Source organism: Panulirus ornatus, chromosome 64, assembly GCF_036320965.1.
Source record: "Panulirus ornatus isolate Po-2019 chromosome 64, ASM3632096v1, whole genome shotgun sequence".
Lineage (NCBI taxonomy): Eukaryota > Metazoa > Arthropoda > Malacostraca > Decapoda > Palinuridae > Panulirus > Panulirus ornatus.
Window position 1 is genome coordinate 195,325 of NC_092287.1, and position 14,769 is coordinate 210,093.

General features: G+C 42.2%; 1 protein-coding gene across 3 annotated transcripts in view; it reads left to right on the forward strand.

The window, feature by feature from the left end:
* The window catches only part of LOC139746322 (glycine receptor subunit alpha-4-like), a 50,477-nt gene that overhangs the window by 18,987 nt on the left and 16,721 nt on the right, over positions 1 to 14,769 (forward strand). For 2 of the 3 annotated variants that reach the window (XM_071657456.1, XM_071657458.1), the window contains exons 3-7: positions 1,251 to 1,366; positions 7,869 to 7,968; positions 8,492 to 8,658; positions 11,805 to 11,960; positions 13,533 to 13,676. In XM_071657456.1, coding sequence (XP_071513557.1) covers positions 1,251 to 1,366; positions 7,869 to 7,968; positions 8,492 to 8,658; positions 11,805 to 11,960; positions 13,533 to 13,676 — 683 coding nt within the window. Of the gene's footprint in view, positions 1 to 1,250; positions 1,367 to 7,868; positions 8,659 to 11,804; positions 11,961 to 13,532; positions 13,677 to 14,769 lie in introns of all 3 variants that reach the window. The other variant, XM_071657459.1, reaches the window with a different exon arrangement.

A 14,769-nucleotide genomic window follows, 5' to 3' on the forward strand; every position in this document is an offset into this window, starting at 1 on the left:
CCGATTGCTCAGGGTCTTTTCCACTCTATCCTTCCACTTCCAATCTGGTCTCCCGCTTCTCTTTGTTCCCTCCACCTCTGACACATATATCCTCTTTGTCAATCTTTCCTCACTCATTCTCTCATGTGACCAAACCATTTCAATACACCATCTTCTGCTCTCTCAACCACACTTTTTATTACCACACATCTCTCTTACCCTTTCATTACTTACTCGATCAAACCACCTCACACCAAATATTGTCCCAAAAAATTTCATTTCCAACAACCACCCTCCTTCGCACAACCCTGTCTATAGTCCATGCGTCGCAACCATATAACATTGTTGGAATTAATATTCTCATATAAAGCTGATGTCAAATCGTTATGGATGAAAATGCACCAAGAAAAATGTCCACAACCTAAGCCATAATACAGTTCACCTGAATATCAAGAATATCCAATCACCAAAAACTGAGTCCTATTGTTCACCTGAATATCAAGAATATCCAGTCACTAAGACCTGAGACCTATTGTTCACCTGAATATCAAGAATGTTCAGACTCCAAGTTTAAATTTAAAACAGTTCCTCGTACGTGCACCATTTCACAGCTGTCCGCGTCATTCTCAGCACCTTCGCCCTGTTTTCTTGGCTTTGCCGTGTCACTTTTATTGTCTTTGCTGCACCAGTTTTATTATCTCTCTCCGACGGTATGTATGACTGACCTGTACTGAGGTTCTTGTGTAGTATGACATGTGAATAAGTCGAATGGTATGATAAAGAAAGAAAAAAAAGTTTGGGATCCAGAATTGCTAATTTTCTATCTTTTATCTAGATTGTCAACTAATATGCCTGTAAAGGGTTGACTGGCAGCCGAAGAGTAACGTATAGTTTGTAATCATTCCAAACTGAACATTGTTAGACAATGAGTGAGGAAGAGTACAACCCTTGTGTTGCCTTTAGTGATACAATAGATGGACAGTATTTCATGACATAATATTATCAAATTTCATTACATTACAGTGCATTACTCAATACCCAAATTACCTTTGGGAGTCCTTACATGTACAGTACATAACTTGCAAATATTGATTCCAATTCATTTGACTGCTATTCTAAGTTATCACCAATTACCTTCAGGCATATCACGGTAAAGCCATGGATTTTCCTGAAGCAATATGTACCTCACACTATCGCAGTTTGCTGAAATTTATGTCTAACTGGTAATTAACTTTTGGCATGACTGTTGGGTGGCTTGTTGTGGAAAGCAGCGCGTTTCTGGCTGGCTTTCCCGTCACCTTGGCAAACGACTGTACCAATGATACCAACATCAGCCAGAAGAGTCACCCTTTCCTCGCTAACTTCATACCGTGCTCCTACGTCAAGGGTAAGTGTTGCCAACTCTGTCTCTTCGCCACTTCATACTTCTTAGACATATTCAGGATTTCAGTCAGATCTGACAACCATAAGACTTGTCAAAACATCATCGCCACAGTCAGAACAGGACAGTGCTTCCAGTGACACGACTCGAACACTTTGAAATAACACTTTTATCTGCAATTTCTTTGCATTACATTACTGTCTTGTACAATAAACAATCACAGTATTGTCTTGTAGATAATCGCTTTGTTGAACAATATATAAAATCACCCTTGGATTGTATATAATGTTTTGTACTGTAAATGATTACCATTTTGCACTGTAAATGATTACCTTGCATTGTAAACAATTACAATATTGTACTGTAAATTATTACCACCTTGTATTGTTAATCAAAATACTGCACTGTAGATGATTATTAATATCTTGTATTGTAAATAGATACCACCTTGAAAAAAGTTACAATATTGTAGTGTAAATCATTATCATCTTGTATCGTAGATGATTACCATCTTGTACTGTAAATAAGTTCTGTGTTTGATCGTGGATAACCAGTCTTGTACAGCACTGCGAACACCACCACATGTAGAGTGGAAGGCGCTGCTACCACCATCGCCGCATGTAGAGCTGGGCAGAAGCATTATCATCCACCAGCTGATGATAATATTGATCCTCTAGCCAATAAGAAATTACGTGGACATTAGCGTCAGCAGCTGCTGACCACAATACTCAGTATAGTGTCAGTCAGCCTGAGTTATAGTTATAACCAAAACACACCTGCGTTGCTGCAACCTTTTTTTAGCTATAAACGAACCATTGTCTTCCCTCCTTTACTTTACTGAATTTTCAAGAGACAGCCCAGGACTTTCCCAGGACGAAAAACATACGTCAAAGGTGTAGTGAGTATCAACACAGTTGTAACATAAGTACCAAAACAGGTGTAGTATGTAGTGTAAGTATTAGGTGTAGTATGGAGAGTGAGTACTAACGAGCACAGGTATAGTATAAAGTATGAGTCCTAGCACAGATGTTATTGGCAGTGTGAATAATGAGAGGTGTAGTTGCTGGATGTATTGGCAGTAGTAGACCGACATACACCTATCTTAATGTATGTATTACCATGTGACATGCACCTTCTGCTGTATTCTGCTTCTGCTTGACGCGCTACAAAGAAGCGAACAAAGACGCTTCTACACTGCACATCTTATGCACAAATAATTTTTTTTTCTGCCTTTGTTAGAGAAACGACTGGTCGCATTACCACACTTTACCTAACTCTTTCATACACATCAAAACTTTCACAAATGTGTTCTCTTATCATATTTTCATCTTTCTATGATAATGATAGTAATGTGATTATTTGGAGCTGGATAACATGTGGACTTGACGACAAACACTAAAGTCAGACGAGGTGGTAACTTTCTGGAAGCAATAAGTATATCTTATCTTGAAAGCTTTGAAAACAATAGAGTTTGTGCGTACAAGTTAAGCCAGTTGGCCTGGAGACTGGCGCTCATTCCACTTTATTAACCTGTGGAGTAGTAGGGGCTGGAGACCTACACCGAGGGTGGGGCAAGGAATTCCACCTAGGGTTAGGACTGGGGACCCAACCTTTGGTTTGGGATTGGGACCCCACTTACGGTTGCGGCTAAGGGTCGGGGCTGAGGACCGCACCTAGTGTTGGCACTGAGGACATCACCCAGGGTGAGGGCTGAAAACCCATGGATGGTTAGAATGAGGCACTTCACATAGGGTTGGGGCTTCAGACCACACAAACGGTTGGGATTGAGGGAAATATGAATAAAACGAAACATAGAAAAAATGCTTTCAACAGTACCACAATCCATAAAGATGGACATTGTTGACATATAGTGCAGGCAGACTGGACGTGGTGGAGGTATAGTGGAGGCAGACGGACATGGTGGAGGTATAGTGTATGAAGGCTGGACATAGTAAAGGTTTATTGTAGGTACACGTATAATGTAGGCAAACTGGACATAGTATTGATATAGTGTAAGCAGGCTGGACATGACAGGGGCATATTGACGGTAGACTGGACATGAAAGAGGTATAGTATAGGCAAGCTGGACATGGGGGAGGCATACTGCTGGAAGACGTGTAGTGTAGGCAGACTGGATATGGTAGAGTCAGACTGGAATTGGTAGAAGTTTAGTGGAAACGGACTTGGCATGGAGGAGGTATGGTGGAAGCAGACTGTACATGATAAAGGGATAGGATCGTGCGGAAAGGTTAGTGGATCAAGTGCGAATGTTTTCGGATAGCTGGGTGAGGCTGGGTAATACCTGTGGGTGGAGGCGCTTGTAACGCCGACGTTCATGGTTGTAACAGTACTGTAACAGTGGTATCCTTTCTAAGCTTGTCTTCTGGTTGTTGTGCCTTGGTAATGAGTGCTTCGGCGGTGTGCTTATACAAACTGCATAACTTTGTTGTAGGCAAAATTTGTAAACAGATCGCTTTCTTATTATAACTTACATGATGCCAGACCCAAACACTACCAATCCGAACACAACTGTCCGGTAACGTTTGTTTACCGATGGTGTCTTAGCTACGTCTCTTCCGTGTATATCAACTGACTGTTCCACGTCTTTTGTCTCATTCTCGTAACTCCCCTGATGATGTGATCATTACACGAAAGTGCACTTGGGAACTTATCGTGCTTCATTTTTCCCTGGGGATAGGGGAGAAAGAATACTTCCCACGTATTCCCTGCGTGTCGTAGAAAGCGACTAAAAGGGAAGGGAGCGGGGGGCTGGAAATCCTCCCCTCTCAGTTTTTTTTTTAATTTTCCAAAAGAAGGAACAGAGAAGGGGGCCAGGTGAGGATATTCCCTCAAAGGTCCAGTCCTCTGTTCTTAACGCTACCTTGCTAACGCGGGAAATGGCGAATAGTATGAATATATATATATATATATATATATATATATATATATATATATATATATATATATATATATATATTTTGTGTGATCGGGGCCTGAACATGCAGGAGGGTGAAAGGAGGGCAAGGAATAGAGTGAATTGGAGCGATGTGGTATACCGGGGTTGACGTGCTGTCAGTGGATTGAATCAAGGCATGTGAAGCGTCTGGGGTAAACCATGGAAAGATGTGTAGGTATGTATATTTGCGTGTATATATATGTGTGTGTGTGTGTGTGTGTGTGTGTGTGTGTGTGTGTGTGTGTGTTTAACGATGCTCTCTGTTGGTTTATGGTGGAAACTGACTGAGCTGAAAAAAATATTTCGTGCATCAATAGATGAGAAACATAAACATTAGCGTTGAGAGAGTGGATGGTGAGGGAGATGAGAAACAAAACTTAGAGTTGAGAGGGTGGATGGTGGAGGAAATGAGAAGCATAGATTTGAGTCTTGAGAGAGTGGATGGTGTTGGAGATGAGAAACATAAAGCTAAGTGATGAGAGAGTGGTAGTGGAGGTAAGAAACACAGACCTGAGTGATGAGAAAGTTGACGATTAGCTGAGAAACATAGATCTGAGCCTTGAGAGAATGGATGGCAGTGGAAGTAAGAAACACAGAGCTGAATGATGAGAGAGAGGACGATAGTAGATGCCAGAAAGCTAGAGCTAAGTTTTGAGAGAGTGGATGTGGGTGGACGTGAGAAACATCTGTTTTAAGTTTTAGTGTAGAGTTTTTGTTTTAAGAGAGTGAAAAGAAAGGAAAATGTCTCTAAACTTATACAGGTAAAGGAAGGTAAATAACGTCAGTCATAAACGTCAAGGACGTATTTTTCAAGTCTATTCTTACACGTATATTTTTTTTAGTTGGTTTCAACTAATGGTGTTTGCAGCCGTTTTCTTGGCGGTGCTGGACAGAGACACCGTTCACCAAAGCAATGTTACTTTGTGGTGCTGGACAAGTAGTGTTCTGCAAGACAAACTACCTTATGAATCAATTCTTCGTCCTAATATATGGACACTGTCTCTGTAACAAAGCTGACCCATAATGGCTATATAACAACCGACTATTGACAATAATTGTGGTCGTTATAAAGTGCGTCATTGACGACACTTGACGAAGAGCCAATAATCGGTAGACTATTCGGTGGACGGCGGCCGAAGGAGGACAAGTCATTGTGTAGTAGAGGATGGAAGAATTGAAGGTAATATTGCACGAGAGAGTAACTCACACCAGCCCATCCTCTATGGAAGGAGTAGTTCCTTGTATTGTAGAAAAACGCATTCACCTACCGCAGGTCGATCGTAATTATTAGGTCAGCTAGAGTGACCTTCAAGCCATTATTACAGTGTGTGGTCTATCTCACGTGGTTCTGCAGTGGGTTGTGTGAGCGTAGGACACACACACACACACACACACACACACACACACACACACACACATAAACAGACACAGACAGACAAACATACACACACACACACACACACACACACACACACACACACGCACGAACACACACACACACACACACACACACACACACACACACACACACACACACACGTACACACACACACACAGACACAGACACAGACACACACACACACACACACACACACACACACACACACACACACACACACACACACATAAATACACACACACACACACACACACACACACACACACACACACACACACACACACACACACACATTAAAACACAGTTGATTAAACTCAATCCGAGTAAGTGCAAAGTAATAAGGACTGGTCACAGAAGAAGATCTCAATGTGGATATCATCTATCACTATAAGGAACTTGAGAGTTTACATAGTCCAAAACCTGTAGCCAGTGGTAGAACAATAGACGAGACAGATTGCCTGCTTGCAAATATTAACACAACATTCTTATATATATATATATATATATATATATATATATATATATATATATATATATATATATATATATATATATATATATATATATATATATATATATATATTGAAGAAGATTTCACATTCTACATTCTACATCAGGACAGATCTAGAATTTGTTTTCCAGTTTTGGTCACAACACCTAAATAATCAGAAAATACTAATAGAGAAAGTCCAGAGGAGGGCGAAAAAGACTGCAGCGGACTTAGAGATGTGTTACAAAAGAAATCTAAAGACCTAAAGTTTGCCCACCATGGAAGAGAGAAGAATGGGGGGTTAACCTGATGATAATCTTCAGTTTTTAAACCATCTTCAAAATGAGTGGAATAAAGTAAGTCATTAGTTACTGAATGTGGATAGCATACATAAATGAAAGAAGTTTTATTATGGCAGTGAATGTTCAAGAAATGGGATACTACGAATGTAGAAATCCCACTCCTTAAGGATAGATTAAAGAAAAAATAAACAGTTTAAGCGGTAACATTTCTCGCAGAACCTGACTGTAATATTTATCGTTCATAACTTTTCTTTTGTATTTATAGCTGAAGGAAATTATTTCGTCAATAGAAGTGACAAATGCAGAATATTTCTTGGCAAATATTGAAAAGCAAACTTTAAGACAATTTCTTTTATACATTAGGGGGACAGGTCATAGCAGTAAACCATTTAAAACAATACATGATAATACCTCTCTTGGCCGTCTTATCTTTGTAGTTGTAAAAAGAAAAATCTAGATATCATAAATAAGGCAACAGCATGACATAATGTTTAACATGGTGCTACAACCTCTCCCACCCCCCTGGAGGTGGTACATCTTCCCTCAGGGTGGTGGTACCCCCCCCCCCCCCCCAGGTGGCACAACCTCCCTAAGGGTGGTGGTAACCCCCCCCCCCCCCACGAGGTGGTACAACCTCCGCCCCCTACAGATGTTGTTACACCTTTAATTACCTACTTGTAGTACTGTACAGGGCGGCAGTTCTACATTCGTAGACCTCATCACTTGTACTGTACACTTGTGGACCTCATCACCTGTACTGTACACTTGTGGACTTCATCACTTGTACTGTACACTTGTGGACCTCATCACTTGTACTGTACACTTGTGGACCTCATCACTTGTACTGTACACTTGTGGGCCTCATCACTTGTACTGTACACTTGTGGACCTCATCACTTGTACTGTACACTTGTGGACCTCATCACTTGTACTGTACACTTGTGGACCTCATCACTTGTACTGTACACTTGTGGGCCTCATCACTTGTACTGTACACTTGTGGGCCTCATCACTTGTACTGTACACTTGTGGACCTCATCACTTGTACTGTACACTTGTGGACCTCATCACTTGTACTGTACACTTGTGGACCTCATCACTTGTACTGTACACTTGTGGACCTCATCACTTGTACTGTACACTTGTGGACCTCATCACTTGTACTGTACACTTGTGGACCTCATCACTTGTACTGTACACTCATGGACCTCATCACTTGTACTGTACCGGTGTAGGTCAGACCTTGGGCTGGACTGTACTGATTCATGGTCAGTGTGTGTGTGTGTGTGTGTGTGTGTGTGTGTGTGTGTGTGTGTGTGTGTGTGTGTGTAAGTCAAAATCTGTTTGTTGTTTGGTTACAGAATACCGGCCGCCAACAGACAGCAACAGGCCCGTTAGCGTGGAGTTCACCATCTACATCCAGGATATCAACTCCATCAACGCTGCTGACATGGACTTCCGGTAAGTGCTGTCAACATAGCAGTGTGATCTAAGCTTAGCAACTATGGTAAAGCTAAAGACCCAGGCCAAAGATGATGTTCTGAGGAGGGATGACACTTCTGTCAAGTAATGCAGCAAAGAAGTAAGGTAGTTGTAGTACAGGACAAGCATTATTGATTATGTCATGTATAAAAATACTTGATAATTAAAGGGATATAAGGTATACGGAGCAGTGGTGGAAAAAGAAATGCTGGAGGCTACATATCTCAACGAGTTTAAGATCCTTCGCACAGATAGTGGTCAGCATCGTTAGCCATGAATCAACAACCCGGGTTCGACTCTTAATCGGTGCGGCCAACTCGCAGTGAGCTAAACCAGACGTTCATCCTCATATATGATCTTGGTTGATAGATGTTGATACTTGAGCATATCCAACACATCACAGTCCCGTGTGCGTAAATGACTTTTTTTTCATGTTTAAAGTTCCTCTAAGCATCTCCCCGGGGACACCAGTGTCCGACTACGTAACTGACATTTACTTCAGAGTCGACCTGTTCCTTCACATGACCTGGGAGGACACGCGACTCAATCACAGTAACATGGACTTCATTCCCGGTCGAGCGAAGGAAAGTGATTACATTACCCTGCCAGCCTACGTCATCGACCATATCTGGACCCCAGACCCCTACGTTACCAATGCTAAGGACGCAGGTTGGTAATGCTCAGATTAGTTGGTTATGTTCTGATGTGTTGTTTGTAGTATGAGCTCCTTTCCTAGTGAACAAACCATGAAGATCACAGTGTTGTGTTCGCCTCGAGTTAGCTGATGCAACGAAATGGTGGTTGAATGCTCACAAATATATCACAAGATGGGTAGTATCACCAGTATCACTTCTCTTATGTTTCAGTAAGCACCCATTGTAGGCTTGTTAGGCTTGTCGGTGAGGCCCACGTCACTAAACATGGATAGCTTGGTAAGCTCATTATGTCTGCCGATGAGGGCCACGACCACAAACATGGACGGTTTTACATCGACACATTCACCACTGGACATGATCTACATGTTATACACATATATGTGCCCCAACGACAAACAAATAGTTAGCTGGTAATGATAATGTTTTAACACGTACTGGTAAGTTTTACAAGAAACTGGGACTCGGGTTCAATCATTGGTCATCCACACTCCAAACTGGACTGCTTGCTATCCTTATATGGTCCTTCCAGTTGTTAATCACTCCAGGATAAATATTCTGATTGGAACCGATAAGGTATGAGAGATGCGTGGTTAAAAAGAGTATGGTTGAGAGAGCAGAAGAGGGTGCACTGAAATAGTTTGGACACATGGAGAGAATGAGTGAGGAAAGGTTGACAAACAGGATATTTGTGTCAGAGGTGGAGGGTACAACGAGAAGCGGAAGACCAAATTGGAGGTGGAAGGATAGAATGAAAAGATTCTGAGTGATCAGGGCCTGAACATACAGGAGGTTGAGAGGTGTGCAAGGAATAGAGGGAACTGGAACGATGTGGTATACCGGGGTCGACGTGTTGTCAATGGAGTGAACCACGGCATGTGGGGGGGGCCTCGATGTGGATAGGGAGCTGTGGCTTTGGTGCATTGCACATGACAGCTAGAGACTGAGCGTGAAAAAAATGTGGCCATTTTGTCTGTTTTCCTGGTGCAACCTTGCTGGAGCGAGGATTAGCGAAGCTGTTTCCTGTGGGGCGTGATAGTGCCAGAAATGGATGAAGGCAAGCAAGTATGAATATGTACATGTGTATTCATGTATGTATATATGTCGATATGTAAATGTCTGTGTATGTGTATATACGTGTATGGACGTTTAGGTACATGGATGACGCGTGGTCGTTGTAGCCATCCTCCCAAGATTGTGATGTTTTCTTTAATGAATTATATAACATCCGCCCAACTATCAAATTCAAGATGGAATGGGAAAAAGAAGGCAAACTGCCCTTTCTAGATTTGTTGATAAATAGAGAATCTGATCATTTGTCCTTTAAAATCTACAGGAAGCCTACCAGCTCTTAGAGTTATATCAATTATTTCTCAGTACATGATTCTACTATAAAGATGTCTGTAATTATGTCTATGTTTTTAAGAGCACTACGGATATGTGATCCCTTAGGCCTGGTAGACGAAAGTAGTCATATAACACGTATCTTTAGGCAGTTATATTATCCCAGTTGGTTTGTGAACTAAGCTGACTGGAAAGCTAGGAAGACATTTTATGTTTCTTGTAACAATGATGTGACAAATGTGGATAGTCTTAATGTTTAATGTTGCCTACTACCCATGCCCAAACTTAACACCCACGCTCACACCTAATACCCTTGCCCATATTTACCCATCCCGACTCCTAAAATCCACACCCACACCTGACAGCCATACTCAACACCCAGACCAGCGCCAAATATCCACACCCACGTAAAACGCTTATTCCCACACCTAACATCACATCCAAACCTAACACCACGCCACTACCTAACACATACGCCCGTCGCCAGGACGGTATCAGACCTAACCTGGAACTAGTTGCTTCATACGTCACCAAATTTACAATGGAACAAGTGGTTGCCGCTGCTAGTGCTGAGGCTGGTGCTGTTCCTACGTAGCAGCATATTTTCGCTGGCCTGTACATCGCTGAACCACTTGTACTTAAGTTCCTAAGAGATTTAATCTCATACTCTAATGACTCCAAATATATCACAGTGAACGGAAGGGTTATGCAATCTTGAGAGGACTCAAGTATGTGAGCACACACTCAAGGAACTACCCAGCACTGGGTTCACACTAGACGTCCGAGACAGGGGCCATACGGTAGTGATGCCACTTCAGAGGAACACCTCGGGGGTATCCGACAATGGGGCCACCTTATAGAGAGATCACACCAGAGGACAATGTCAAATGCCACCCGGCAGTGGGGCTACACACGATGACTGGGCTGAGGCCCACCCGGCAGTGGGGCCAGACCAGAGGACTGGACCAGAGCCCACCCGGCAGTGAAGTCATACTGGAGGACTGAGCTAGGGCCCTACCCAGCAGTAAGGCCACACTAGGGGACTGATCTAAGGTCCACCGTACAGAAGGGCCACATGAGAGGATTGAACTAAGGCCCAACCGGCAGTACGCTAGAGGACTAAGCCAGGGACTATCCGGCAGTGGGGCCGCGCCAGGGGACTGAAGTAAAGTCCACCATGCAGTGGGGCCACACTAGAGGACTGAGCCAGGGCCCACTCGGCAGTAAGGCCATACTAGGGGACTGGACGAAGGCTCACACTGCAGTGGGACCACATTAGGTGACTGAGCCACAGCCCATCCGGCAGTAAGGCCACACTGAAGGACTGAACCAGAGCCCACCTGACAGTAAGGCTAGACTAACATCTTCAAACAAAAGTGAACGAATACTTTTGTCTCTTCTCCGGGAAATTTTGGATGTTACAAACCATTGTGATTATTGCACTTATACTTTTTAATGTCTCACGCTGTTTAATCATTATGTGCATATTAGCATCTTTACATTTGTATGTTTGAAAATACGTTATTGAAACAGAAATATCTGCTGACTCAGTGATATGGAATTCCTTCTCGTTGCTCTAAAATTGTTTCTTTTCAATTTCACTTCTCCGAAAGCATATTTGCTGCCTGTTGTTACCTCTCTCTCTCTCTCTCTCTCTCTCTCTCTCTCTCTCTCTCTCTCTCTCTCTCTCTCTCTCTCTCTCTCTCTCTCTCTCTCTCTCTCTCTCTCTCTCTCTCTCTCTCTCTCTCTCTCTCTCTCTCTCTCTCTCTCTCTCTCTCTCACATCAATCAGCTAATCACGTCGCATGTGTGCCTGCAGCCATCACCAAGTTGACGACGACCTACGCCTCCGTCACCCTCTATAGGAACCACAGCATCAGGTACTCCGCCAGAGTCTACAGCATCATTGGCTGCCAGATGGACTTCCATGGATACCCCATGGACGTGCAGGTCTGCTCCATGATCATGCAGAGTTGTGAGTATACCTGTGAGTTCTCCCCATAATCATACACAGCTGTAAGTAGGATCTGTGAGTTATGTCCCATGATCATACAGAGCTATTGGTAAAGCTGGGAGTTCTCTCCCATAATCATACAACTGTGAGTAGATCTTTGAGTTCTGTCCCATGATTTTACAGAACTTTGAGGAAATCTGCTAGTTCTGTTCCGCTATCATACAGATCTGTTAGTATATCTGTAAATTCAGTAATACTCTCAGGGCTATCAAGCAGATTTATTGTCTCTTTACGTGTGTGCCAGTCAGCTCTTTTCTGCTGTGTTCATACTTACCATACATATTCCTTTTGTATCAAAACAGATTTGAAAAGAACAGCTCACAATGATGCAATAAAAGAGTCTCCACCATAACTATGCTGTTAACCTATAATATTACTTCTTAGATTACAAAGTAGTTACGACAAGAGCAATGAAAGTTTGACCCGCAGTTTAACTTAGCGCTTAGAGCGGGGGAAAAGAAAGAGGTTGGACAGGTCAATGTACGGTCGAGAAATATGAAATAGCTAAAAAGTACAGATGTTTGGTGAGCAGTGATTTTGTTTGTTGGTTTAGGAAGAAAATTGACGGAGGTAAACTTAATTCACCGTGGATGCCGCACACAGAATCCTGCAGCAATTTTCTCCTAGAAAATATCCATACTGAGTTCCTCATTCACCTGTCCCATCCTCATACTTTTATACTTGCTTTAGTTGATGAGAGAAATCATGTGTTAGACCAGCTCTGGAGTCTATTAAAGTCCCTTTGTAAGTTGATGCAATCTAGCCCGCTTTCCAACTGTCATGACTTTTTCATCATCTGCAAACATATTCAGGCAGGAGTCCTTACCTTCAAGAAAGTTATCTACATAGAACAAGAATAATAATGGCCCAGAGAAGAACCCCATGGCATTCCTCTGGTCATCTCAACCCATTTAGAGAAGGCTCCTCTGACGTGCGACCTTTGTTCCCTTACCCTAAAATAATCTCCCGTCCACCGTAGGAATTTCCTCCTTACGCTTGCCCGGTGATCCACCTTCTTAATTAACCTTCCATGAAGCATGGTGTCAAATGCTTTCTTGTTGTCCAGAAACAAACAATCCACTCAGCCTTCCCATTTGTCCAAAACAGAGCTCACTCTCTCATGGAAATTTAAGAGGTGCGTTATATACGACCTCGTCTCCCTACAGCCATGTTATCATTTAGGTAATTTGTCCTTTGCAGAAAGTCATTTATTTGCTTTCTAATTATCTTTTCCAGAACTCTACAGACCACACTCGTCAATGAGACAGGTCTGTAGTTCAGTGCCTGTTTCCGGTCTCCTTTCTTAGATAAGTATGACAGTTGCCGGTTTCCATTTCCATGGGCACTTTGCCTCGCTTCAACGACATCTTGAACATTATTTCAAGGGGTATGTGTCTAATCACGCACACCTCTTATCTTCATGTACACGCCTCTTGTACTCACGTACATTTATCTCTTCACTTATATGCACGTCTCCTTGCCTTCATGCCTACAGTCAAATACATGTCTACTTACGTGCACGTCCTTCCGCAGTCATGTACTCGCCGAAGGAGGTAGAGTTCAAGTGGCGAACGTGGTCACCGGTCATGATCAACAAGGAACTCAAACTTCTGCAGTTCTCCCTCAAGAAGCCCCTCAACAACTACGTCAAGAACTCCAACGACAACGAACTCGGCCGTCAGTTTTTCTTGCAATAACTTTTCTTTTACCTCTTTAAGCTTTTAGTGAACATTCTCCTTCCGTGCGTCAAAACTCTGCATAAAAATTTCTCTAGCTCTAATCTCTTTAGGAAACCTTTTTTTTTCTAGTTCAATATAGGAATGTTCCTTCAGCTTGATATAGAAGAGTTGCTTCAAACTTATGTGGCTGTGCTCCCTAATCTAACTATGAGGTGCGTTCGCTTAGCTAATCATGATTTTCCATGAACTTACCAAGGGAGTACTCCCTCACCCTACTATGGGAGCTTTCCCTTAACTCACCATGGGAGTGTTTCCTCGGGTGTTACAATTTTGGTATGACCTTTTCTTTCTTTTCATGATTATATTTAAGACATTGCGTCTGGCCTTTCATTGACTCTTGTAAAGGTATCATCTTTACTCAGGCACCTCAAACTCTCTGCAGTAGGAAGTCCGGATGTTTCTTTAAATCCTCCTGTATACACGACGTTCGTGACACAGTTAAGTGCTTTATTATATGTCTTAATGAATACCGGTCACGGCGGTCTTTCATTACACAAAATATATCTTTTGACGGCGTTATATGCCGTTATTGCCCGTTATAACCAAAATGAGACCCTAATGTTCACCATGTGAATCTTAAGTTATTTCTTGAATATACTCATGAAGGACAAAATTGAGGTTCGTTACATTTGAAAGCATATATTTCCTTCGATGTTTCATGTCAACACGAAAATTGTCCCTGTAATGATAAAACCATATCGCACATGAGATACAATCTTAAACTTTAACGGATAATGTTTGTATGAAACAGCAACTGATGAGGTTTTCAGTTTCCGTTTTTCCTCGATCAGCAAAACTGAGGATTTCTCATCCTTGTTTCGTTTACTCGCTTCCTACATCCTTTATAACTCTTTAAAGTTGGGTCAACAAACGCTTGAAAATCTCTGACCAATTTTCTCATTTTTTTATACGCACTTTTCTTTTCACCCGAATGACTATGATTGTGCTATGATTTACCTATTCCATACCAATCGCCATAAAGATAGCGAGAAAAAAATATTCCATCCTACCGAGGGAAACAAAAGTAGAGA